The sequence below is a fragment of the Oncorhynchus mykiss genome, chromosome 3 (assembly GCF_013265735.2).
Source record: "Oncorhynchus mykiss isolate Arlee chromosome 3, USDA_OmykA_1.1, whole genome shotgun sequence".
Classification (NCBI taxonomy): Eukaryota; Metazoa; Chordata; class Actinopteri; order Salmoniformes; family Salmonidae; genus Oncorhynchus; species Oncorhynchus mykiss.
The window spans coordinates 34,481,718-34,508,474 of NC_048567.1; the positions used below are offsets into that span (position 1 = coordinate 34,481,718).

Consider the following 26,757-nt stretch of genomic DNA (forward strand, 5'->3'; position numbering starts at 1 on the left):
TTCTGGTATCTCTCACAGACCCACAGTCTGGCCTGGTAAACTCACATCAGATGACAGAGATATGGGTCAACTTGCTCAGCCAGTCCTTGGAGCTAAAGCCATGTGTGGCGCGTCACAGACACCCGTTGTGGGGCTTGTGGTGGGGGGCTCCCTGCTGGTGATGGCACCACTTTCTCTACCGCCCGCTCTTTAAGACGCAAGCAGCACAATGAAATTATACGTCTAGCCCAGGGCAAACATTGTGTGATTCACCGTGATGCGGTTTGAACCCCAGTAGTAGCGCATGGTTTGTGTGTGGTGGTGGTGCTATGAGTGAGGTAGCATGTACGTTTATGTGCGTGTGCGTTTGCCGCAGGGCTGATGTGTTAAGATCCGCGATTGAGCTTTGGTTTGCCGTGATGAGACATCCTCCTCTCACAGGCGGGCCTCTGTCTCTCGCAGCACTGGATAGTTAGCAGAGTGAACACGAGCAGGGGCCATTTTGACTCCTGTGAGGTGAAATAAATCAGAGGGTTTTCTCCAGCTGTTCCCCGATCAGACCAGTCCAGATGGAGACAGGCTGAGGCAGCAGTGCTGGGGGGCAGTGGGGCTCTCACATATGGGCAGTCAGGCTCATTACTAGGAGGTCAGCTACCGGTCTGCAGACTACCTGCGATGGTGATGATCACACATGGCTATCGGCTAGCTAGAGGTCCATTTCTCCATGCTGGGATGAGAGGGACCAGTGGATATGAAAGAGTACAGTCCCACTCTCCCTGGATAGCGTGCCTACAGAGGTAGTGGGGGTGGTGATCCCAAATATATCTGGTCTGAGTCCCAAACATCTCCCCTTCAACCCTGCTATGAATGAGACAACCACCACACCACTAACGGCAGTCCGGCGCTTCACAGTCTCAGCATCAGAGAGGAACGTAGGTAGCTGACTAGCAATTTTCACCTGGACTATACCTGATGGATGCATCTGACTGGCGACTGCAAACATACTCACTAACACAACACACAAACACACACATACTCATACACAGCCATTTTATTTGCATGAGGTAGTCACACCCATTCTACACCGCATTAAAGAAGATGTTGGTAATCATCTTTAACACATTTAACACATCTTTTTTTTTTTTGGGGGGGGGGGGGGGGGGTGAACTGCCCAGGTTTAGACTATTCCTCTATAAATAAAATAAAACTATAAAAAAAAGGTTCTGGTAAAACAATCAGTGGTCTCGTAAACAACACGCCCCTAAACGCCCCTGCGAATATGGCACTAAATGTCACAGTGCACTGAATCTGGCAAGTGACAGCCATCTGAAAACCCCCTGACAAATACAGGAACATTCTGTCTGAAGCACAACGCTGCGTGTCAATGACTGGACAGTCTCAGACTTCAGGAGTGCATTCTAGAAATGTCTACTGCTATTGGCATCACCTGCTGTTACACCACACGATTGGTCAGGAAACATAAGTGAATGTTTTAGTCCTTAAGTCTTTTTTTCTCAAGTCTCAAGCCAAACTGACTGGTTGTTTCATTAATTGAAATTATGGAGCCTTGCATAATCTTTAAAAAAATAAAAAAAATAAATAAGAGTCGACTGAAGCACCAATCTAATTAACATAAACCAAAATCCCCATAAAAAGTCTGTTTAAATTAAAGATATCTGTTTTTTTGCATTGGTCTCAATCCACCGACATCGGCTTTCCGCATTTGCGGAGGAAAGTGAGAAAGCTCCAGCACTGTTTGTCAGACCAGGAGACATCCTGAAAATCGGGATGTATCGCCCGAACGGTTTGGCCTACAATTAATATATACCTACATGTCCTAAAATTCAAAATTAAATAGCAAAATGATCCATGGTATCACCATGTTAAAACAATTCCATATGTTAGCTTAGTAGAACCCCATCCAACGACTTATACTTTTAGGGTTAATTTCTGGATACGTCTACAAGTTACGCTGTGTTCAAGTTCCATGTGGCTGTAGACACGTTTTAAATAACATGACATTACTGTACAGTACTGTAACGACTGCAAAATGTTTCAAGATGAAAGGGCAAGGTGTTTGTTTGCACATTACATTAACCTAAGTATTTCCTGGGAAAACAGCATGATGAAAAGAAACGACGAAATGAAAATAGAAATGTACAAGTGTGCTCCTGAGTGGGCTAGCTTGAAAAGTGTACGATGCCACATCCCAGTATAAGACATGGGATGTACTTGAACTGCAAATCGGTGTGTGCTCCACTGGCAGCGGTGTGATTGGACTGGTTTGGTAGAGTAGTGTGGAGCAGAGCGGAGAGGATGGGGAGGGCCATCTATGGGCTCTATGTGAACAGAGCAGGCACTGTCTCGTGGCAGTAAGAAAGTTGGAATAATATATACGTTGGACGAGCGCCCACTATTAAAAATGGAGCCTACTCGAGGCAGTTGTATAAACTTCAGAGGACTTTCAGCGTCTCTCTTTCTAATGTCAAAGGTCTTTTGAAGCACTTAAATCGAATCACTGTAATGGACAACAAGGGAGGAAATTAAATTAGATTTCCTCCTCCTATTGGGTTCCGAGGTTTCACTTTCAAACAAGGTGCACCCATTTTGCACGAGAACTTGAGGTATTTCATTATTTGATCACGCTTTGAAATGTTAATAGGGCAAAATTTGAATGTGATCCCTCTTCAAAATAAGCAGCAGCAGGGAGGGGCGTATTGTGATTGGAGGGTTTAGTGTTTATCCTGCATTTTGGCCTCACTCTCTGCTTCAGGAAGGTTTTCTCTGGCAGGGATGACCCAAAAAGGCTCAAATAAAGCAGTGGACGTCAAATTTTCTTTGGTGAGTTTCTATCACCCCGGGTACTCCAGCTGCCCAGCCCCCTAAACAGCGAAAGAAAACATGGCGGCCCCCGCAGGGCCCTGAGTCAACACTGGCGGACGCCTGCAGCTGCTTTTCTAATCACAGGAAAGCCTATAAGCGGCAGCATAGTGCGGACACAGACCAGCAGACTACATACTCCACTCGATCTCTAGTCTCTCTGTCATACACTCTCGGGGACACACACAGACGGACACACATACACACAAAAACCTGGATGACTAATGCCTGCATTATGAGTTCGACTCGAGTTTCATCATCATCGTAAGACCAGAATCTGATCTGTTGCAAGGTATTCACATCTTCATTTTTCTATTTAATAACATTTTTCAAATTGATTTTTTATTTCACCTTTATTTAACCAGGAAGGCCAGTTGAGAACACGTTCTCATTTACAACTGTGACCTGGCCAAGATAAAGCAAAGCAGTTCGACAAAAACAACAACACAGCAACACACAACAACACATGGGATAAACAAACATAGTCAATAACACAATAGAAAAATGTATATACAGTGTGTGCAAATGTAGTAAGATTAGGGAGGTAAGGAAATATATAGGCCATAGTGGCAAAATAATTACAATTTAGCATTAACACTGGAGTGATAGATGTGCAGATGATGATGTGCAAGTAGGGACACTGGGATGCAAAAGAGCAAAAATAAATAACAATATGGGGATGAGATAGTTGTATGGGCTATTTACAGATGGGCTGTGTACAGATGGGCTGTGATCAGTAAGCTGTTCTGACAGCTGATGCTTAAAGTTAGTGAGGGTAGGTCTCCAGCTTCGGGGATTTTTACAATTCGTTCCAGTCATTGGCAGCAGAGAACTGGAAGGAAAGGCAGCCAAAGGGGGTGTTGGCTTTGGGGATGACCAGTGAAATGTACCTGCTAGAGTGCGTGCTACGGGTGGGTGTTGCTATGGTGACCAGTGAGCTAATACGGGTCTTTACCTAGAAAAGACTTACAGATGACCTGGAGCCAGTGGGTTTGGCAACGAATATGAAGCGAGGGCCAGCCAATTAGAGCATACAAGTTGCAGTGGTTGGTAGTATATGGGGCTTTGGTGACAAAACGGATGGCACTATGATAGACTACATCCAATTTACTGAGTAGAGTGTTGGAGGCTATTTTGTAAATGACATCGCCGAAGTCAAGGATTGGTAGTATAGTCAGTGTTACGAGGGTATGTTTAGCAGCATGAGCGAAGGAGGCTTTGTTGCGAAATAGGAAACCGATTCTAGATTTAAGTTTGGATTGGAGATTCTTAATGTGAGTCTGGAAGGAGAGTTTACAGTCTAACCAAACACCTAGGTATTTATAGTTGTCCACATATTCTAAGTCAGAATCGTCCAGAGTAGTGATGCTAGTCGGGCGGGCAGGTGCGGGCAGCGGTCGGTTGAAGAGCATGCATTTCGTTTTACTAGCATTTAAGAGCAGTTGGAGGCCACGGAAGGAGTGTTGAATGGCATTTAAGCTCAATTGAAGTTTTTTTTAACATAGGGTCCAAAGGAAGGCCAGAAGTATACAGAATGGTGTTGTCTGCGTAGAGGTGGATCAGAGAATCACCCGCAGCAAAGGCCGAAAACTTTGATATATACAGAGAAAAGAGTCGTCCCGAGAATTTAACCCTGTGGCACCCCCATAGAGACTGCCAGAGGTGCGGACAACAGGCCCTCCGATTTGACACACTGAACTCTATCTGAGAAGTAGTTGGTGAACCAGGCGAGGCAGTCATTTGATCAACCAAGGCTGTTGAGTCTGCCGATAAGAATGCGGTGATCGACTTAGTCGAAAGCCTTGGTCAGGTCGATTGAAGACGGCTGCACAGTACTGTCATTTATCGATGGCGGTTATGATATCATTTAGGACCTTGAGTGTGGCTGAGGTGCACCCATGGCCAGCTCGGAAACCAGATTGCATAGCGGACAAGGTACAGTGGGATTCGAAATTGTCGGTGATCTGTTTGTTAACTTGGCTTTCGAAGACTTTAGAAAGGCAGGGCAGAATAGATATGGGTCTGTAACAGTTTGGGTCTAGAGTGTCTCCTCCTTTGAAGAGGGGGATGACCGCGGCAATTTTCCAATCATTAGGGATCTCAGACGATACGAAAGAGAGGTTGAACAGGCTAATAATAGGGATTGCAACAATTGCGGCAGATAGTTTAGAAAGAGAGGGTCCAGATTGTCTAGCCCAGCTGATTTGTAGGGGTCCAGATTTTGCAGCTCCTTCAGAACATCAGCTATCTGGATTTGGGTGAAGGAGAAGAGGGGGGGGGGGGGGGGGGGGGGGCTTGGGCAAATTGCTGCAGGGGGGTGCAGAGCTGTTGGCCGGGGTAGGGGTAGCCAGGTGGAAAGCATGGCCAGCTGTAGAAAAATGCATATTGAAATTCTTGATTATCGTTGATGTATCGGTGGTGACAGTGTTTCCTAGCCTCAGTGTACTGGGCAGCTGGGAGGTGGTGGTTTTATTCTCCATGGACTTTACAGTGTCCCAAAACTTTTTGGAATTTGTGCTACAGTATGCAAATTTCTGTTTGAAAAAGCTAGCCTTTGCTTTCCTAACTGACTGTGTATATATTGGTTCCTAACTTCCCTGAAAAGATGCATATCGCGGGGATATTCGATGCGGATGCAGTACGTCACAGGATGTTTTTGTGCTGGTCAAGGTCAGTCAAGTCTGGGGTGAACCAAGGGCTATATCTGTTCTTAGTTAAAACATTTTGGAATGGGTTATTTAAGATGGTGAGGAAAGCACTTTTAAAAGAATGACCAGGCATCTTCTACTGACGGGATGAGGTCAATATCCTACCTGGGCCAGGTCGATTAGAAAGTCCTGCTCGCTGAAGTGTTTTAGGGAGCGGTTGACAGTGATGAGGGGTGGTCGTTTGACCGCGTACCCATTACGGACGTAGGCAATGAGGCAGTGATCGCTGAGATCCTGGTTGAAGACAGCAGAGGTGTATTTAGAGGGCAAGTTGGTCAGGATGATATCTATGAGGGTGCCCGTGTTTACAGATTTGGGGTTGTACCTGGTAGGTTCCTTGATCATTTGTGTGAGATTGAGGGCATCTATCTTAGATTGTAGGACGGCCAGGGTGTTAAGCATATCCCAGTTTAGGTCACCTAACAGTACGAACTCAGCCACGCTCAAGGTTCTAAGCCAAGTTAACGGGGGGCAATCAATTCACATATGGTGTCCAGGGCCAAACAGTAATGTTTGTTGCCAAACAGTAATGTTAGCTTGTTTATGTGGCTAGAGCTTTATGCATAATGTATTGAGTTGGTTTTTAAGGGCTTGTTAATGTTGTGTTAATGGTCATACACCCCCTTCTTTAGCAACATGAACAGACAATTTTAATTAAAACAATTCTGATGAGCTTAAAACAAGCCTCTTAATGATCTCTTGTTGGAAAAGTGCCCTGGAGATAGAGGGGCAGGGGGGTAGGGGTGTAATGTTTGGGGTGCGTACCCATGGAGAAGTGCCCGGATGGAGGCTCCATGCCAGTGGTTGTGTACTGCCTCTGGGGTAAAGGAGGTATAATGTTTTCATGTCCTCTCACTAAACTCTGCCAATGATGCCTTTTGGAAGGCATTAAAAAAAAGAACAAAATGGAAATAAGTAAACACTGGATACTTTGAACTTCAGGGTGGTCTGCCAGTCACACAAGCTATTATTATCATCACTGACTACACGGCATTCTGTTGCCATCTGATTATGAACAATTTCTCGGGCATCCTACTGCTTCACTTCGTCAGCAGGTTATAAGAGTTAGAGGGTGAATGGAGCAAAATGAAAGGAGAGGGAGAGAGTGTGTGTGCGTGAGGAGAGATGGGCGGAGAGAGAACAGTGAAATTGAGTGTGTTGTCCACAAAACTGACGAAGCATCTTCTCTATATGCAAAGGCACGTGTTAAGATACACTGAGTGTACAAAACATTAAGAACACCTGCACTTTCCCTGACATAGACTGACCAGGTGAATCCAGGTGAAACCTATGATCCCTTTTTGACGTCACTTGTTAAATCCATCTCAATCAGTGTAGATCAAGGGGAGGAGACAGGTTAATTAATGATTTTTAAGCCTTGAGACAATTGAGACATGGATTGTGTGTGTGTGCCATTCAGAGGGTGAATGGACAAGACAAAACATTTAAGTGCCTTTGAATGGAGTATGGTATTAGGTGCCAGGCGCACCGGTTTATGTCAAGAACTGTTACGCGGAGGGGCGCTAGAGAGTGTGCTATGGAATAGACGTGTTTTGTAGAGATCTGCTCACTTTTGAAACAAAATCATATTTATTTTAATCTCTCACCACATATAACTTCAAACATTGTCTGGCAATGTGACAAAAGGAAAAGGCATCAAAAAAGGGGGCGCTAAACAAGATAATTTGGATGAGACAGAAAACAAACCAATGTTAACATCAACCCACGAGGAGTTAGCTGAAGATACTAGCTCCCCACAGAACCTACTCCAAGTGACCTACTGGCCGCTATAAACTCACTAAGCAAAGAGGTGGACACAGGTTGGCCGATATCTCAAAGAGTATTGGGTCTTTGTCTAAAACTGTGAAGGCAACCAAGGGTGCATGAGGTCGAGCAGACGATCACGAGGCCAGGCTACAGGACAAAAATTACAACAAAACACTGAAAGCCCGACTGGAAATGGTCGAATCGCATTCAAGACGCCCGAACATCCGAATATTTGGGATCCAGGAGGACACTGAGAAAGGGAAACCCACAGAATCTGTATCGGAGCTGATACCGATCTTTCTGGGGAGTGAACACTTCAAAACGGCCCATCCTGATCGATGATGCACACAGATCACAGGTGCGCCACCAAGGTCATTCATCGCACGGCTGCACTATCCCCAGACCAGGGATCTCATCCTCAAGCTGGCTAGTCAAAAGTTCCCCCTTAACTACAACGAGGCAGGGTGTCTTTCTACCCAGATCTTACTTTGGAGGTGAGGAACCAACGGAAAGAGTATGATGAGTTGCGCAAGAAATGCAGGGCGGCAAAACACCCAATTTTGATTCTTCTTCCCAGCTTGATTTAAGGTGACAGTCGAGGACTGGCTGAGGATACAGAACTGCTGTGTCTGCCGGCTAAGTGGCCAAATACTCTAACACCAACCCTCGGGGTAGACCTCCCGGGATACCACAGTATCATGATCATAAAGTTGAAGTAGTGCTATTTGCTCTTGATGTAGAGAAGGCAGATTGAGTGGAAGTATATGTCGTAGGTTCTGAAGCATTTCGGGTTTGTAAAGGAATCTATTAATTGGATAAGAATTATTTATGCACTCCCAGTGGCATCCGTGTTAACCAATCAGGAGATGTCGCAGTCATTCCGCCTGTTCAAAGGCTGTCAACAGGGGTGCCCTTATTCTCCATGGACTTTACAGTGTCCCAGAACGTTTTTTAGTTAGTACCACAGGATGCAAGCCTTAGCTTTCCTAACTGCCTGTGTATATTTCTGCCTGTGTATATTTGTTCCTAACTTCCCTGAAAAGTTACATATCACGGGGGCTATTTGATGCTAATGCAGAACGCCACAGGATGTTTTTGTGCTGGTCAAGGGCAGACAGGTCTGGAGTGAACCAAGGACTATATCTATTCCTAGTTCTACATTTTATTTGAATGGGGCATGCTTATTTAAGATGGTGAGGAAGGCACTTTTAAAGAATAACCAGGCATTATCTACTGACGGGATGAGGTCAATGTCATTCCAGGATACCCCGGTCAGGTCGATTAGAAAGGCCTGCTCGCAGAAGTGTTTTAGGGAGCGTTTAACAGTGATGAGGGGTGGCCGTTTGGTCGCAGACCCTTTACGGATGCAGGCAATGAGGCAGTGATCGATGAGATCTTGATTGAAAACAGCAGAGGTGTATTTGGAGGGCGAGTTAGTTAGGATGACATCTACATCACAGATGGTATCGAGGTCACAGCTGGGGGCAGAGAGAGGTCTATTGCAAGCGGCAACAGTGAGAGACTTGATTCTGGAAAGGTACATTTTTAGAAGTAGAAGCTCAAATTGTTTGGGTACAGACTTGGAAAGTACTACAGAACTCTGCAGGCTATCTTTGCAGTAGATTGCAACACCGCCCCCTTTGGCAGTTCTATCTTGGCGGAAAATGTTATAGTTAGCGATGGAGATTTCAGGGATTTTGGTGGTTTTCCTAAGGCAGGATTCAGACACGGCTAAGACATCCGGGTTGGCAGAGTGTGCTAAAGCAGTGAGTAAAACAAACTTAGGGAGTAGGCTTCTAATGTTAACATGCATGAAATCAATGCTTTTACCTTTAAAGAAGTCAAAAAAATGAGAGCACCTGGAGAGTGTGAGTAGGGCTAGCCACTGCAGGACGTCTAGCATGTTCGGAACAGAGAGTAAAAGGAGCAGGTTTCTGGGCTCGATAGCATAGATTCAAGGCATAGTGTACAGACAAAGGTAAGATAGGATGTGAGTACATTGAAGGTAAACCTAGGCATTGAGTAATGATGAGAGATATAGTCTCTAGAGACATCTAAACAAGGTGATGTCATCACATATGTAGGAGGTGGAACAACATGGTAGGTTAAGGCATATTGAGCAGGCCTGGAGACTCTACAGTGAAATAAGACAGTAATAACTAACCAGGACAGTAATGGACGAGGCATATTGATATTAGAGAGAGGCATGCGTAGCCAAGTGAACATATGGGTCCAGTGAGTGGTTGGGCTGACTCGGGACTTGGCGATTCAGACAGTTAGCAGGCCGATGCTAACAAGCTAACAGTTAGTAGGCCGGGGCTGGCAATCTAGCAGTTAGCAGACCGGGTTAGCAAGCAAGCAGTTAGCAGGGGCTAGCAGTTAGCAGACCAGGGCAGGCAAGCCAGCAGTTAGCAAACCGGGGCAGGCAAGCTAGCAGTTAGCAGACCGGGGCAGGCAAGCTAGCAGTTAGCAGACTGGGGCTAGCAAGTTAGCCTTTGGGGGACGTCGCGATGGGGGCAAGTCTGTTTTTGCCTCTTTGTGCGGTGACGTCGATAGACCAGTCGTGGAGTTAGTAGGGTTCCAGGTAGCTCTATGTAGCTAGCAGACCTAGCAGGTTAGCAGAATGGGCCTTCAGCGGGCGTCGCGCCTGAGGGGCCTGTTGGAGTCCTCGGGCAGATTATGTCGGTATTCCAGTCGTAGAGGATCGGCGGGGTTCTGTACCCCGTACCGGCAGTAGAAGGGTTCCGGATATTGTAGCCCAGGAGTGGGCTTCGGTGGTAGCACCTGAGCCCTGGCCGGGCTTGCTTCAGGCTAATTGGTTCTTGCTCCGGGATGGAAATGCTAGCCAGGAGTGGTCACCCAGGTTTGCGGTTAGCTAGTTGCGAAGATCCAGATGAAAATATTCAGAGTTTGCGGTAGGAATCCGGGGATATGGAGAGAAATAGGTCCGTTATGCTCTGGTTTAAGTCACGTTGTTCTAACTGGCGAGAGCTTTCCGAGCTAAAGGTTAGCTGATGACCGCTAGCAATGGTTTGCTAACTGATAGCTGGTAGGTAGTTAGCTGGCTTCAGTTGAGGGATTCCAGATCCGAAGTAAATAGATATACTTTAGAAAAAAGCAGATCCACGCCACATTGGGTGAGGCGGGTTGCAGGAGAGTATTTAGAAGTTGAGGCTTAGGAAAATATTTTTAAAAGATATGCGGAGAAAAATAAGTAAAAATATATTTACACAAGGGACAGGACAAAGTCGTCTGACTGCTACGCCATCTTGGATTTTTTAAAACATTTTTTAGATAGCCTTATCCTTGTCAAACCCCATTCAACAGGGTCGGTCTCTAGACTTTATGATGTGCTACCTTCCCACATAGAGGTATCTACAGACACTATTTAAAGGACTTGGGAGCAGGAACTTGGTTCAGAAATCTCAGATAAAGACTGGGAAGAAACTCTCATGAATATAAACCACAGTTCAGTGAATGCCAGACACAACCTTGTTCAGTTTAAGGTGATACACAGGTTACATTACTCAAAGGTTAAAACAGCATACAATATTCCCAGACACCTCACTACTGTGTGAGAGGTGCAAGCAGGATGAGGAAACTTTGACACACTTATTTTGGACATGTCTTAAGTTACATGCTTACTGGGCTCTCATTTTTTATAACATATCTAAAGCCTTAGTGTTATAGCCCCAGGCCAATTGATCGTTGTTTGGTACAGTTGATGGGAATAACCAGGAAGGGAAGGCTGTTTTTCTTTGTACTCCATTAGCTAAAAGGCTCATATTGCAATTTTGGAAATTGTAGACTGTACCTACCTTTGAAATCAATCAATCAAATGTATTTATAAAGCCCTTCTTACATCAGCTGATGTCACAAAGTGCTGTACAGAAACCCAGTTTAAAACCCCAAACAGCAAGCAACGCAGGTGTAGAAGCACGGTGGCTAGGAAAAACTCCCTAGAAAGGCCAGAACCTAGGAAGAAACCTAGAGAGGAACCAGGCTACGAGGGGTGGCCAGTCCTCTTCTGGCTGTGTCGGGTGGAGATTATAACAGAACATGGCCAAGATGTTCAAATGTTCATAGATGACCATCAGGGTCAAAAAATAATAATCACAGTGGTTGTAGAGGGTGCAACAGGTCAGCACCTCAGGGGTAAATGTCAGTTGGCTTTTCATAGCCAATCATTCAGAGTATTTCTACTCCTTCTGCTGTCTCTAGAGAGTTGAAACAGCAGGTCTGGGACAGGTAGCAGGTCCGGTGAACAGGTCAGGTTCCATAGCCATGGGCAGAATAGTTGAAACTGGAGCAGCAGCACGACCAGGTGGACTGGGGACAGCAAGGAGTCATCAGGCCAGGTAGTCCTGAGGCATGGTCCTAGGGCTCAGGTCCTCTGAGAGATAGATAAATAAATAAATAAAGAGAGAGAATAAGATAGAGAGAATTAGAGAGAGCATGCTTAAATTCACACAGGACACCGGATAAGACAGGATAAATACTCCAGATATAACAGACTGACACTAGCCCTGACACAAACTATTGCAGCATAAATACTGAAGACTGAGACAGGAGGGGTCGGGAGACACTGTGGCCCCATCTGACGATACCCCCGGACAGGGCCAAACAGGCAGGATATAATCCCACCCACTTTGCCAAAGCACAGCCCACCACACCACAAGAGGGATGTCTTCAACAACCAATTTACCATCCTGAGACAAGGCAGAGTATGGCCCACGAAGATCTCCCCCACGACACAACCCAAGGGGGGGAGCCAACCCGAACAGGAAGATCAATGTCAGTGACTAAACCCACTGAAGTGACTCACCCCTCCTAGGGACGTCATGGAAGAGCACAAGTAAGTCAGTGACTAACCCCCTGTAATAGGGTTTGAGGCAGAGAATCCCAGTGGAGAGAGGGGAACCAGCCAGGCAGAGACAGCAAGTAAGGTTCGTTGCTCCAGTGCCTTTCCGTTCACCTTCACACTCCTGGGCCAGACTCAATCATAGGACCTACTGAAGAGATGAGTCTTCAATAAAGACTTAAAGGTCGAGACCGAGTCTGCTTCTCTCACATGGATAGGCAGACCGTTCCATAAAAATGGAGGTTTATAGGAGAACGCCCTGACTCCAGCTGTTAGAAATTCTAGGGACAGTAAGGAGGCCTGCGTCTTGTGACCGTAGCGTACGTGTAGGTATGTACGGCAGGACCAAATCAGAAAGATAGGTAGGAGCAAGCCCATGTAATGCTTTGTAGGTTAGCAGTAAAACCTTGAAATCAGCCCTTGCCTTAACAGGAAGCTAGTGTAGAGAGGCTAGCACTGGAGTAATATGATCATATTTTTTGTTTCTACTCAAGATTCTAGCAGCAGTATTCAGCACTAACTTAAGTTTATTTAGTGCTTTATCCGGGTAGCTGAAAAGTAGAGCATTGCTGTAGTCTAACCTAGAAGTGACAAAAGCATGGATACATTTTTCTGCATCATTTTTGGACAGAAAGTTTAATATTTTTGCAATGTTACGTAGATGGAAGAAAGCTGTCCCTTGAAACAGTTTTGATGTCCAGAGTATCCAGAGTGTCCAGATGTGTCCAGAGTAACGCAGAGGTCCTTCACAGTTTAATTTGAGACGACTGTACAACCATCAAGATTAATTGTCAGATTCAACAGAAGACCTCTGTTTCTTGGGACCTAGAACTAGCATCTCTGTTTTGTCTGAGTTTAAAAGTAGAACATTTGCCGCCATCCACTTCCATGTCTGAAACACAGGCTTCCAGGGAGGGCAATTTTGGGGCTTCACCATGTTTCATTGAAATGTACAGCTGTGTGTTGTCCGCATAGCAGAGAAAGTTAAGATTATGTTTCCAAATGACATCCCCCAAGAGGTAAAATATATAGTGAAAACAATAGTGGTCTTAAAACGGAGCCCTGAGGAACACCGACATTTACAGTTGATTTGTCAGAAGACAAACTGATATCTTTCCAACAGATAAGATCTAAACCAGGCCAGAACTTGTCCGTGTAGACCAATTTGGGTTTCCAAAGGAATGTGGTTATTGATGGTATCAAAAGCAGCACTAAGGTCTAGGAGCACGAGGACAGATGCAGAGCCTCGGTCTGACACCTTTAAAAGGTAATTTACCACCTTCACAAGTGCAATCTCAGTTCTATGATGGGGTCTAAAATCATACTGAAGCGTATCGTATATATTGTTTGTCTTCAGGAAGGCAGTGAATTGCTGCGCAACAGCCTTTTCTAACATTTTTGAGAGGAATGGGAGATTCGATATAGGCCGATAGGTTTTTATAATTTCTGAGTCAAGGTTTGGCTTTTTCAAGAGAGGCTTTATTACTGCCACTTTTAGTGAGTTTGGTACACATCTGTTGGATAGAGAGCCAAATATTATGTTCATCATAGGAGGGCCAAGCACAGGAAGCAGCTCTTTCAGTAGTTTAGTTAGAATAGGGTCCAGTATGCAAGGTTTAGAGGCCATGATTATTTTCATCAATGTGTGACAACATATAGTATTAAAAAACTTCAGTGTCTCCCTTGATCCTAGGTCCTGGCAGAGTTGTGCAGACTCAGGACAACTGATCTTTGGAGGAATATGCAGATTTAAAGAGGAGTCCGTAATTTGCTTTCTAATGATCATGATCTTTTCGTCAAAGAAGTTCATGAATTTTTCACTGCTTAAGTGAAAGCTATCCTCTCCTGGGGAATGCTGCTTTTTGGTTAGCTTTGCATCAGTATAAAAAAAACATTTTGGATTGTTCTTATTTTCCTCAATTAAGTTGAAAAAATAGGATGATCGGATTTAGGATATGTAATGCTAATGGAAAAAGATTCGATACAATACCTCCAATAGAAGTCCAATGTTTTACAAAATATGGCAGCCGATACGGGATAAATGGTCTATCCCCCCTGGGTTGTTGACCTGCTGCTACTCTGTGCTGTACTCCACTCAATATTTACTTCTGGTTTAACTACACTGCTTGGAATGACTATACGCTGTCTTCTTATCATATGTACCACCTAATAAGTTTTGTTTTGTCCTCTAAATTTGCCATCCCATTCAACACTACGGTGAAAGTCAATGTTTGTATCTCGTTCTCTTTTTGGAAAATAAACATATTATATAAAAAATAAAAAAAGACCTTCAAAGCTACAGAGCTTTTCACACTCAATAGTTTCCCCTGTTCATCAAGAATGTTCCACCACCCAAAGGAGAGCTGGTGTCAATATGGGCCAGCATCCCTGGGGTACGCTTTTGACACCTTGTAGAGTCCATGACCCCAACTGAATATTAGAAAGGTGTTCCTAATTGGTATACTCAGTGTAAATCACCTGCACTTACCTCTAACTTTCTTCAGAGTGGGGAGATCACCATCACAAATTGGCCCTGGCTACAGCCCGTGACATCTCTGTCCAGAGCCCAGCTCCAGCCTCTTGTAAAAGCCAGGTACAGTTCTTCTGGGGGGACTACAGCTCTGCTCTGTCTATTGGGTCCTCAGATCAAAGAGAGGAGAGCTAAAGCTGCAAACATTTTTTTACATAGGACCTGCCTCCCTTCCCCATGGCCGTGTTCTGACCGTGGTCTCGTGGCACAGAGGATGTATTCAACGCACAGAAAGAGGAAAGGTCAAAAGGGAGAGGTCAGGGCAGGACATCAGGTAGCCAGCGTGTGTGTAGTTAAAGACATGATAAAGGCTAATAAAAAAACAACTCTGGTTTGAAACTTAAAAACCTCAATGGGACTTGCTCTGAGATAAAGAGTGCCCATAAAGCAGGGGTTGGAACCAAAACAATTTAAATAACAAGGAACAGAAATGGAACCGGGAACGAAAGTGATTCATACTGTTCCAGAACAGAACAGTTATTTTAAAAGCATGGGAACCGGTTATTATTTTACGTTCCAGGCATTTTCTTCTAGCCACACAAAAAAATGCAACAAAGCCCAAATGCAAAGCCCTCACTCTGTCACTCAGAAACGTATTCCAGTGTCTGCCAGCAAGCTGAAAATCTTTCCAAGTGTGTGTGCTTTTAGACTACCTGCCCCTTTCCCCTCCGAAGCATAGGCTACTGTACTGACGTTACAAACATGATTCAGAAGATAGGGAGAGAGATTCTTTATTAGCTAGAGAAGAATGGATTAACTTTTTCAATGGTAGTTAAGGATACTATAGGCCTAGTTATCACGTTTCAAGTTGGATTTATTAACTACAAAAAGGCAAGACGTGTTTTCTATTCTGGTGCCGCTCTGCACACACAAGCTTGTTAGCTAGCTAGATCAAGGGACATTCAAAGTTCCTCCATAGAAGCTACCCCCTCCTAGGTACAGTATAATTCTGTGGACCTAATTCAGATAGTGCATGTCAGCCCAGCGCTTCAAGCCTCCTCAACCCTCTGCAAAATGTCAGTCGCATCTTGCGCCATAGGCTACACATGTCAGTCCATCATGCATGTAAACAACTAGCTTGCCTGCTCTACCCACACTGATTGGTTAAGTAATTGAATGAGCTAAATGTTTTTAAAAAACGGTTTATTTCACAGGTTAAAAAAAGGAACAGAAAGGAACCAGCATTTTTCTGGGGTTCAAACCGGTTCAGAACTTATTTTTGCTGGTCGGAACAGTTTTTCTATAAAGTAACATTAAATCAAGTTAGACCCTATTCTTCAATTCAGACTATTTATAAATCCTAATCTACAATAAATGGGCTATTGGAATAAAATGAGAATACAATCAGATTTTGGCACACTTGCTCACACATTTCCTAATTAATTTGGCTGGCACACTTTACAAAACAAATGTTAGAAGAATATATTAGACACTACAACAATAATCTAATCCCTAGACCACAAATAATTGAATACTGGATTGGAATCCATAGTATCTAATTACAAATCATCGACGGATGGTCAAGCGTTGCAATAGACCAATTGAGTGGTGACCTCTAATTGGGGGGGGGGGGGGGGGGGGGGGGTGACCAGATGAGTGATCTGGAATCTTTCAACATCTCGGCTCCCTCAGCCGGGAATTCCTTCTGCTGTAGCCTGGCCACTCTGGAGCAGGTCCACATGGAAAGTAGTGCACAGTGGAAACTGGCAGCCAAAAAAAAACCGATTTCGCAGTCCGCAACTCTTCCAGATTAGCATTCCTTCCCCCTGACACATGCACCGTGAAGCAGATTATCATCTGAGCCGACAGGGGACGCACTTTATAGGAGGAGGGAGGGGAGGAGAGGAAGGGGGAATACCTCAGGAAAAGAGAGAACAAGAAAGCAAAGAGAAGGGAAGGTGGAGAACAGAAGGGTGAAGTTAGAAATGCCAGTGAGGTAGGCTAAGGGTTAAGGGGCCAGTTAGGGTGGCTATGTAATTGCGATCTGCTAGTATTGTAGAAGCCTCAGAAACAGTGACGGGAGTTGTAGTGGCATATCATACGCCAATTAGTGGTGAAAAGTAAGGTATTGGATAAGGAGTGATGAGAGGACTTAAAGTCTACAGTGGAAAAGGTTTGTCAAGGTGAAGGCTGTATCCTCCTCGTTTCTAAATGCAGCGTTTTTAGGTGTCGACAAACACTTGTTTCTTCACCAAAATTTCACGGAGAGGAGTAGACCGTTCATTGGCTCCTTCATTACCTACATCTTTTCCCGCCATTAAATCACAAAACGCATGGATGGCAATAGGCTACAGCCCAGGCCTCTCACTGGCCAGGGGAAGAGGTAGAAAAAGAGAGAACGTGTGGGGGCATGGAGGGAGGGAGCGAGTAAGGAGCGATGGCTTAGGAGGCATACAAGAGAAGGGGAGTGTGCCAGTCGGTGTAGGGGAGGAGAACTGCTGGCCGCTCAACAGTAGCATTCTTTCACACATAGCTGGAAGTAATCAGCGATCAGGGCCAGAGAAAAATTCAGAGCTCAGTCTGTTTGCTTTGGCCGCACCTCCCACCCTCCTCTCTTCTTTCTCTCCCTTCCCCTCGACATGGGCTGAGGCCCTGAGCGCACCCCCATCTTCCACCTCCCCATTCTCTTCTCCCTTTCTCAGCCCCCCATCCCAGCCCCACCAAACCACTAAGAATGATCTCAACATTGTTGCCTAATCCGAGTTCACCTGATACTCACGTTTCCATCCTCTCCAGTTGAAGGAGACAGAGAAAGAAAAACCCAGATAGAAAAGGGGGAGAGAGCATGATTGACAAATAAACTTTGCACATGATTTGTTGGGTGATTAGAAAGTGGAGTATAGTGGGAGCACAGAGACTTTAATCAGTGTTGAGTTCAACACACGTTGATGAAACAGGTGCTGGAGGTGAACGCTTCCTAAATGGAGGATGGTGTTGAGGCCAACTTCTAACTGAATTTGAATAGCCTTACTGCTACTGTAAAAACAGCTAGATGCCAAAGCATTTTGGACATACAGTTTATATGTTGGAATGAAAGCATGCACGGCTGTGACGTAATAAACATGCATTTTCCTTTGCAGTGAGATACATTTTGGTTTGGTGTTCTTGTGTGTAGGGGGACCATGTTACATTCTCTAGCTGGTTCAACTGAGCAGCTATCATTTTTCATACCTTATTCATGTATTTTATTTGATAGTAGTTGCAGTCTTGTGTCATCGCTGCAACTCCTGTACGGACTCGGGAGAGGCTTCTCGACACACGCACATCCAACCCGGAAGCCAGCCGCACCAATGTGTCGGAGGAAACACCGTACACCTGGCGACCTGCTTCGGCCCACCACAGGAGTCGCTAGTGCACGATGAGACAAGGATATCCCTTCTGGCCAAGCCCTAACTAACCCGGACGACACTGGGCCAATTGTGCGTCGCCCCATGGACCTCCCGGTCACGGCCAGCTGCGACAGAGCCTGGGCTAGAACCCAGAGTCTCTGGTGGCACAGCTAGCACTGCGATGCAGTGCCTTGGATCACTGCGCCACCCAGGAGGCCCCCACCTTATTCATGTCTAAGTTGCTGATTTGTTATAGCCTATATCATGTAAACCACAAATATATAATAAACTCATTAAAATAATGTTAATTTTAAAGGTTTGTGGATACAATTTCAAAAATCATAATTCAAAGTATTTTCCAAAGGGTGACTGCTGATGTTGACAGATGTTTAATTTATAGCCAGGACTACACAAGAAACGTGAATCATTTCCATAACTCATTATGTTTGGCACCTAAGTGTTACTACTGCTCACTCATGATCTTCCTGTGTTCTGACCCTGGCCTGCAGCCCTACACTAGTGAAGGCAGCCCAGCATCCGGACTACCTTAAGCACAACGCCGAGAGAAAGGCTGCAGGTAGGAAGAAGGGAAGAATAGCTAACTGCTTCTTCCCAATAACTATCAATGAGGCGATGTGTGCTACGGAGCAGAACTACTGAGCAAACAGAACAGACCTCCGCTCCCTCCATCCCCACACATGTTCAACACATTCCCCAGCGCAAAACGATAATGGTGTATAAAAAAAAAAACAGCGAGCAAGATTGACTAAACAATTCCTGTTCTCTCTACAGCAACGGTACTAAATTGACTCTAGTGTTAGTTAAACGATAGGGGTGGAGGCAGAGCATGCTCCCATATCCTATCAGAGTTAGACAGACGAGGCTGAAGCGTTAAGAGTGGAGACTGTACAAGTGCAGAGGGAGTGGTTATAAGCACACTCAACTATCACATGTTCTCTTTTGAAGGGAACCACACAGCTGTTGAGGACACTAAGCAAGCACAACTGACAGTGTCCAAGCAAAAAAACAAAACATTTATTGACACATATTTTAAAAAGCGGTATTGTGTCCAACAGAGGTTGTGAGGAGGTGTTCCACAGCCCACTCAGCATGTTAATATCCTTTTCACACTATAGTACCGACCTGACCGTGCTGGCTCGCTTTTCCAGCTTTGTTCCAGAAACTATGGGCAATGCTTTACCAGGCCAGCGCAGTACCGTTTGGTTTGGCTCATTTTAAAGCAGCTTAATAGTGTGAACGTGTTATTAACATGTTAATAGCGTGTTGTTAATGTGTCTGTTTAGTGGTGTGGGGCTGACTGGTCACTGCCCACTGGCGTCTAGACTGTCCGGGCGCAGCTTGGTGAGGATCCAGGAGCGCAGTAGCTCAATCTCTGGCCGGGAGAGCTGGTGCTGGAGGCCTGGGAACGAGTGGAAGGTGGTTGTCATCCCAGCCTTCTTCAGCAGGGCCGTAGTTTCTTCTCCCCACTTATGGAACACCAACTCGTCTCCTGTCCCATGGCCCTGGAATAGCTCAGGGAGGGGGCTCCCCGCCCTTGCCCGCTCCTCCACAGCCTAGCAGGGGGAGAAGAGTCAGTCAGACACTTCTAGACTGCTTACTAGCACACTCTATAGGCCCAATATCTCTGTCAGAACCAAGTGCAGCCAACTCCTGATAAATGCAAGATCTTGGGAATGACATGGAGCATCTTTGAATTGGGAAACTGTATATCAATACACCAATATTTCTCTACCACTATCTGTCATTCAAAGGACAGTTGAGTAGGTAGTTGTAGTTTTCTGGCGCTCTAATTAAGATTTAGAATATTGTCTGGACAGTTTAGTAGACATACCAGTGACAGCCTGCCTTACCTGATATACTACAGAGTCTTTGTTGAGAAAGCTGGACAGAGCAAAGACTCCTGCTACTTCAGGGTGATAACGGCACGCCAGGTGGAGGGCCATAGCTCCGCCCATAGAAAAACCCCCTTTGGACGAGGAACAAGACAAAACAGAACATCATTGTACTGGGTTCCATTAGGTGTCTTTGTACAGGTATTCACTGAAAATGTGTATCGAATATTGTATCCAAAGTGCTTTTCCCAGGGAATAAAAAATAAAACCAAAACCAAATCCAACTGTGCATACTGGCAATAATATAAGATAGGAACATAATAATAAATATATTCATTTATTATTATGTATGAGTAACAGTAGTTTAAGCCATCCTGGCAGTTTAAGCGGTCCGAAGTGGAAAATACTCTGCCTTTGACTGAGAAAGAAAATAAAAAAACATTAAAAATGAAACAGACTCCATAGTTCCACATCATCAGCTTTTTCGCTCCTCAGGAGTCGGCATCCGTTCACGAGCCCATCCTTAATCTCACACATCTGGGTACATCTGGGCACACGGTGTACATCTGGGAAAGTGTGAAAGTACCCATCATCCTGTCAGAGGGGGAAGGGAAGAATGGAGATATGGGGGGAGTTCACACGCTTTGCCCAACGAATAAAACATTTGTCCATGAGATTCTCTGTTTCTTTCTTTACTTCACCGGCTATACTCCTTGAACCAAAAAAAGGTGTTATCTAGAACCTAAAACGGTTCTTTGTCTGTCCCCATAGGATTACCCTTTGTAGAAGCCTTTTTGGTACTATGTAGAGCCCTTTTGGGTTCTACCTGGAACCAAAAAGGGTTCTCCTATGGGGACAGCTGAAGAACCCTTTTTTCTAAGAGTACATACTTTGAGACTGTCTTTCTGGTATACTCTCTGTCTTTCTGGTATACTCTCAGTCTCTCATTCCAAACCACGATAACAAACCTCAATCATACATTCACATTATAATGTCTCCTTCTTTCGTATACCCCTCCGCTGTGCTGTTTGGTACAGTGCTGCTGTGTGTTTTCAGTGTGTGTGTGTGAGCCTATATGTGTGAAATCATGACTGTGGCGATAGCTTCTCTTTTCTGAGATTCCCCAACGGATCCGTGCTTTTTTAAAGAGTGAAAAACATGAACACACAAGCCTGCGGCGGCGGCTTGTACTTGAAAAAGTTTTTTCCATGGAAAGTTCTGCCGCTTGTCAGTCCGTCAGCCCTGCAAGTGGACTCCGGGTACAGACCACTCCCGTTTCTCCAGTATGCCGACTGATTCCAATGAGTATTTATAGTTAATGACAAAATGTTATGATTTAGGAAGATAATATTTCTCCCAGGAACATGTGTTTTTTGAATCACTTTCTTGAGTGGAGTTCAGGGGCTTTTCTGGCGTTCCACACTGGGCCTTTCACACAAACGCTCAGCTCTTTTTTCCCCCTTCTACTCACAACTATTTCCGTATATTTATATATTTCAGGGCTTGTAGGTTAACCCTTTTCCCAATGTTCCCATCGGTTTCCCCTTTCATGGATGCTATCATTTGTTCTCTTACAGAGACATAAAACTTTCGATGGCCCCCCCACATATTTCCTGTGGGAACTCTTACCTAGGTTCTAAAATAGTGTTTATGGCGCTTGATCCGAGCAATTTTATGTCATTGTCATTTACACGCGAACCTGATAACCAAACTATTTGGGAAAAAGGATTTGCTGAACCCAATAATCCCTCCAGAAATACTTTACGGTTCATAATTGGCAGCGAATAAAAGGGTAAAGAAACCTGATAACTTGCATTCTTCATTTTATATCATGACAGAGGGAGTTGAGAACACCAAGGCCAAGAGAGAGAGAGAGTGATGTGTGTAGAGAGAGAAAGAGCAAGATCAAGCAAATGGGCAAGTGGATGGGTGCATAATACACATTCAGGAGGGAGTCATGGAGTTAGGAAGTCATGAGGAAGGTAACGAGTGAAGGAGAGACCATACAGCCAAATCTGACATACGGTCAGAAAGAGACAGGGAAATAAAACAAACAGCTCTAGTAGCAGCAGAATTAGCGTGTATGTGTGTGAGACAGTACCTATGATCATCCTGTGTTTTGGTACTCCTGCCCTGATCTCCTCCTGTATAACCGCTCCCAAGGAGTTGGCCATGGCGTCTATAGACTCCAAGTGCTCCAGGCAGTCGTGTGAGATCTTGTAGCGGTCAAACCACACATTGGACAGAGCCCCCCGCATGGGTGTGTATGGCCTGAGGGGTCAACAGAAGACAGAACAAGATTCAAAGTTTAGCTATGGAATGAGGAAAGGTTTGGGTAGTGAGGGTCACATGGGAGGAGGAGAAGAAGATTTACCCCTTTCCACAATATCGTGCTGACCCGAACCGCACTGGCTTGGAAATTATCTATTCACATGGTCCATTCATCTTGGTGCGGTAGTATGAAAAGGGTATTAGGCTATTTAGCCTATTTAAAATGCTATTCAGGGTCCATATTCATAAAGCATTGGAGTAGGAATGCTCACCTAGGATATACACTGCTCAAAAAAGTAAAGGGAACACTTAAACAACACAATGTAACTCCAAGTCAATCACACTTCTGTGAAATCAAACTGTCCACTTAGGAAGCAACACTGATTGACAATACATTTCACATGTTGTTGTGCAAATGGAATAGACAACAGGTGGAAATTATAGGCATTTAGCAAGACACCCCCCAATAAAGGAGTGGTTCTGCAGGTGGGGACCACAGACCACTTCTCAGTTCCTATGCTTCCTGGCTGATGTTTTGGTCACTTTTGAATGCAGGCGGTGCTTTCACTCTAGTGGTAGCATGAGACGGAGTCTACAACCCACACAAGTGGCTCAGGTAGTGCAGCTCATCCAGGATGGCACATAAATGCGAGATGTGGCAAGAAGGTTTGCTGTGTCTGTCAGCGTAGTGTCCAGAGCATGGAGGCGCTACCAGGAGACAGGCCAGTACATCAGGAGACGTGGAGGAGGCCGTAGGAGGGCAACAACCCAGCAGCAGGACCGCTACCTCCGCCTTTGTGCAAGGAGCAGCAGGAGGAGCACTGCCAGAGCCCTGCAAAAGGACCTCCAGCAGGCCACAAATGTGCATGTGTCTGCTCAAACGGTCAGAAACAGACTCCATGAGGGTGGTATGAGGGCCCAACGTCCACAGGTGGGGGTTGTGCTTACAGCCAAACACCGTGCAGGACGTTTGGCATTTGCCAGAGAACACCAAGATTGGCAAATTCGCCACTGGCGCCCTGTGCTCTTCAGAGATGAAAGCAGGTTCACACTGAGCACGTGACAGACGTGACAGTCTGGAGACGCCGTGGAGAACATTCTGCCTCCTCCAGCATGACCGGTTTGGCGGTGGGTCAGTCATGGTGTGGGGTGGCATTTCTTTGGGGGGCTGCACAGCCCTCCATGTGCTCGCCAGAGGTAGCCTGACTGCCATTAGGTACTGAGATGAGATCCTCAGACCCCTTGTGAGACCATATGCTGGTGTGGCCCTGGGTTCCTCCTAATGCAACACAATGCTAGACCTCATGTGGCTGGAGTGTGTCAGCAGTTCCTGCAAGAGGAAGGCATTGATGCTATGGACTGGCCCGCCCGTTCCCCAGACCTAAATCCAATTGAGCACATCTGGGACATCATGTCTCGCTCCATTGCACCACAGACTGTCCAGGAGTTGCTTTAGTCCAGATCTGGGAGGAGATCCCTCAGGAGACCATCCGCCACCTCATCAGGAGCATGCCCAGGCGTTGTAGGGAGGTCATACAGACACGTGGAGGCCACACACACTACTGAGCCTCATTTGGACTTGTTTTAAGGACAATACATCAAAGTTGGATCAGCCTGTAGTGTGGTTTTCCACTTTAATTTTGACCTCCATGGGTTGATACATTTGATTTCCATTGATAATTTGTGTGATTTTGTTGTCAGCACATTCAACTATGTAAAGAAAAAATTATTTAATAAGAATATTTCATTCATTCAGATCTAGGATGTGTTATTTTAGTGTTCCCTTTATTTTTTTGAGCAGTGTATAATCATAATCATTATTATCTTAAAGGCAAAACTGATCCTAGATCAAAACTCCAACTCTGAGATGCTTTATGAATAGATGCCCAGATGTTCCACCTGTCTGGGTTAGTTCAGTTATTTCAAAGACAACAGTTGAAGGGCTTTGTCTGTGTGTTGAGGGGTTTCAGCAGCTTGACTGCAGTACTGCATTTAGCGGCAGGTAGCCTAGTGGTTAGAGCGTTGGACTAGTATCCGAAAGGTTGCCTGATCGAATCCCCAAGCTGACAAGTTAAAAATCTGACGTTCTGCCCCTGAATGAGGCAGTTGACCCACTGTTCCTAGGCCGTCATTGAAAATAAGAATTTGTTCTTAACTGACTTGCCTCTTTAAATAAAGGTGAAATAAAACAAATAAAAATACCTGGCTGGAGCTGTGGGATATACCACTCTGATGTGGGGGAAAGCCAGGTCTGGTACCGAAACCTCTTTGACCCATGCTCGCACTCCCCGTCCAGTGTCTCCTGCATGGCAGAAGTGAACAGTTAGCCAATATAACTGACTCACCAGTCACGAGGCAGAACCTTGGTTTCACCAACATCCCGTTCACATGCTACTGACTGGTGAATATTTGATACATTTTTATTTTATTTAACATTTATTTTATCTGGGAGATATCAGATAAATACATATAGCATTCTGTTTTTTTCTCTTGTGATCAAGCCCAAATATTAAGTATCCTTAGACTAACATTTGCCAATGCTGACCACTCAATTGAATGTATCGATCTACGTAGCTTCTGTTTAGCTACATTATTAATTTGCCACAGTAGGCCATATCATAACGCAGTTACAGTTGCGTGGAAGCCACATTGTATAGTTAGTTATACATTTCAAAAGACAGCCAGTCCTGTCTGTCCATCACTGTACACAAGCTTTCAGTATCTAAATCGAAGGTACTCTGGCAATGCTACAGGCTAGGCTACTGGTCGCTAACCTACCAAAACTCCTAGTTATTATGAGGCTAGTTCAGCGTAGTTACCGTTGAAGAAATGTCACTAAAACATCGGGAGCAGTGTAAAACGTAACCACCTGAGCCGTGTAAGAAGATGACCGACGCGGAGTGTTTCCCGGTTGGAGATGCAACACACCTGCCTAGAAGTTTGCTGCTCGGTACGGCAGCCATGACTTCTCTGTGTCTTGCGAGACTACAGAGCAGACGGACAGGCCTCTGTGATTGGATAGATGCAGTTTACAGATGACCAAAACCTAAACTCCCGATAGGTTGTTTCCGAATGGACATTTTTCTCAATCCGGAAGACTCAAATATTAGGGAATTTACGATGCATATGCGCATGCTCCAAGGCAGCTATGAAGGCTACATTTGGTAAATTATTACAATACATTTTCACTTCCCCTTTGTAGGATGAGTATGTCAGAATTCATGGGCAAGGACCAATTTCCCCCTGATGCTATTTAGAGCCACTAAAGTATGAGTTTAGTTTTAGTAGCCCCACAAAAACTGATGTCAGTGTGCTCTATCATGTGTGCAGTGATTTAATGGAATGTCTGGATCTACAAATACGTTTAAACACATTCTAAGGTCTTATCTTTTATAAACATAGGCCTGTTTTACTCAGATTCGGGTCATTTTCACTTGCCTTGGACCACACAAACTGTATCTCAACCCTGACCCTCAATAATGTTGCAGAGAGGGATCAGCTTGAAAGTGGGTGGCTATCTTGCTGTGCCAAATACCAAAACTATAAACCCACTCAGGGGTTATTACCTCCATTTTGTGTAATAGAACAGACTATAAATAATTCATGAACCTTTCACTAACATGTTTTACATGGGAAGCTCCCCTCTTTAGAACAGGCTTGTTGATGTGAAACTTGATATTATGTCTGGGTCATGGTGTCTGTGCCATGTAACGTTGTTGTCCTTTTATTCCTTATTTGACATTGCACAATGGTTGTATGACAAAGGAATGCATGGGTCTCTTTGGAGGTTGATGTGGAATATGGTGTGAAACATGACACATCCACTCAATCATTAACAAACTTAAAAAAAAATATATATTTTTTTTAAATCAGTGAGCACCACAAATTTGTGCTTTAATTGTTTTCAGGATTATTTATTGGTATAAGTAGCTTCACTACATAGACAGAGGTGAAATAAATATTCAATACATCTAATGTGGGTTTTGTGTGAGTTGTTCAAAAGAACAAAATGTATTTTACGTTTAATTGAAGCCCATTGTGTGGCCTTGTTATGGATGGCTCATGTTTTGGATGGCACGCTGGAATGAATTCCCTCTGAGTGATTCATGCTGCTGACTGATAAGTATCATGCTGACTGATAAGTGATGCTGACTGATAAGTGACAAGTATCTCACCTCACACTTTATCATCAGTGTTGTACTCATGTCCCTGTGCCTACCTTGCCCAGCTCTATCCTCACCTGCTTGTTATTGCCTATGATAGCATCTGGGTGTGCATGTGTTGGTGTTAAAGTGTGCTACCTTGCTTCCGTGAGATACCCGTTGCAGCATTGTCATAACAAATGTAGGAGTTTTTGCAGGTTTAAACCAGACAGTGAAAAAAACATGTTCTAAAGATAACTTTAGCACTCACTCATTCAAATTCTAACTCAGGTTAACCCATGCACCCTATAAGTGGCTAAGTCATGTGGCTCATAGTAATAACTAATAGCAATAGCACATACAAGTCCAAAAGAGATTGAACAATCTGTTAAAACTCTCAGTATTTGTATGTGTGTGACAGTGTGAGAGTGAGTGAG

At 44.7% G+C, this 26,757-nt stretch overlaps 1 protein-coding gene across 1 annotated transcript; it reads right to left on the reverse strand.

The window, feature by feature from the left end:
* Positions 1 to 18,427: 18,427 nt before the first annotated feature.
* LOC110519356 (lysophospholipase-like protein 1) lies at positions 18,428 to 25,269 on the reverse strand. Its single transcript, XM_021596492.2, has 5 exons — positions 25,048 to 25,269; positions 24,381 to 24,480; positions 22,009 to 22,178; positions 19,926 to 20,041; positions 18,428 to 19,628 (listed from the first exon to the last, which is right to left on the reverse strand). The coding sequence occupies exons 1-5, from the start codon at positions 25,139 to 25,141 to the stop codon at positions 19,377 to 19,379; spliced, it is 732 nt and encodes a 243-aa protein (XP_021452167.1). The 5' UTR covers positions 25,142 to 25,269; the 3' UTR covers positions 18,428 to 19,376.
* Between the last annotated feature and the right edge of the window lie 1,488 nt (positions 25,270 to 26,757).

Coding starts and splice junctions, on each gene's coding strand:
- LOC110519356 (XM_021596492.2), bottom strand. CDS start 25,141: ATGGCTGCCGTACCGAGCAGCAAACTTCTAGGCAGGTGTGTTGCATCT. Junction 24,481..25,047: donor CATCTTCTTACACGGCTCAG/GTGGTTACGTTT, acceptor TCTGCCATGCAG/GAGACACTGGACGGGGAGTG. Junction 22,179..24,380: donor TATCCCACAGCTCCAGCCAG/GTATTTTTATTT, acceptor TTGACCCCTCAG/GCCATACACACCCATGCGGG.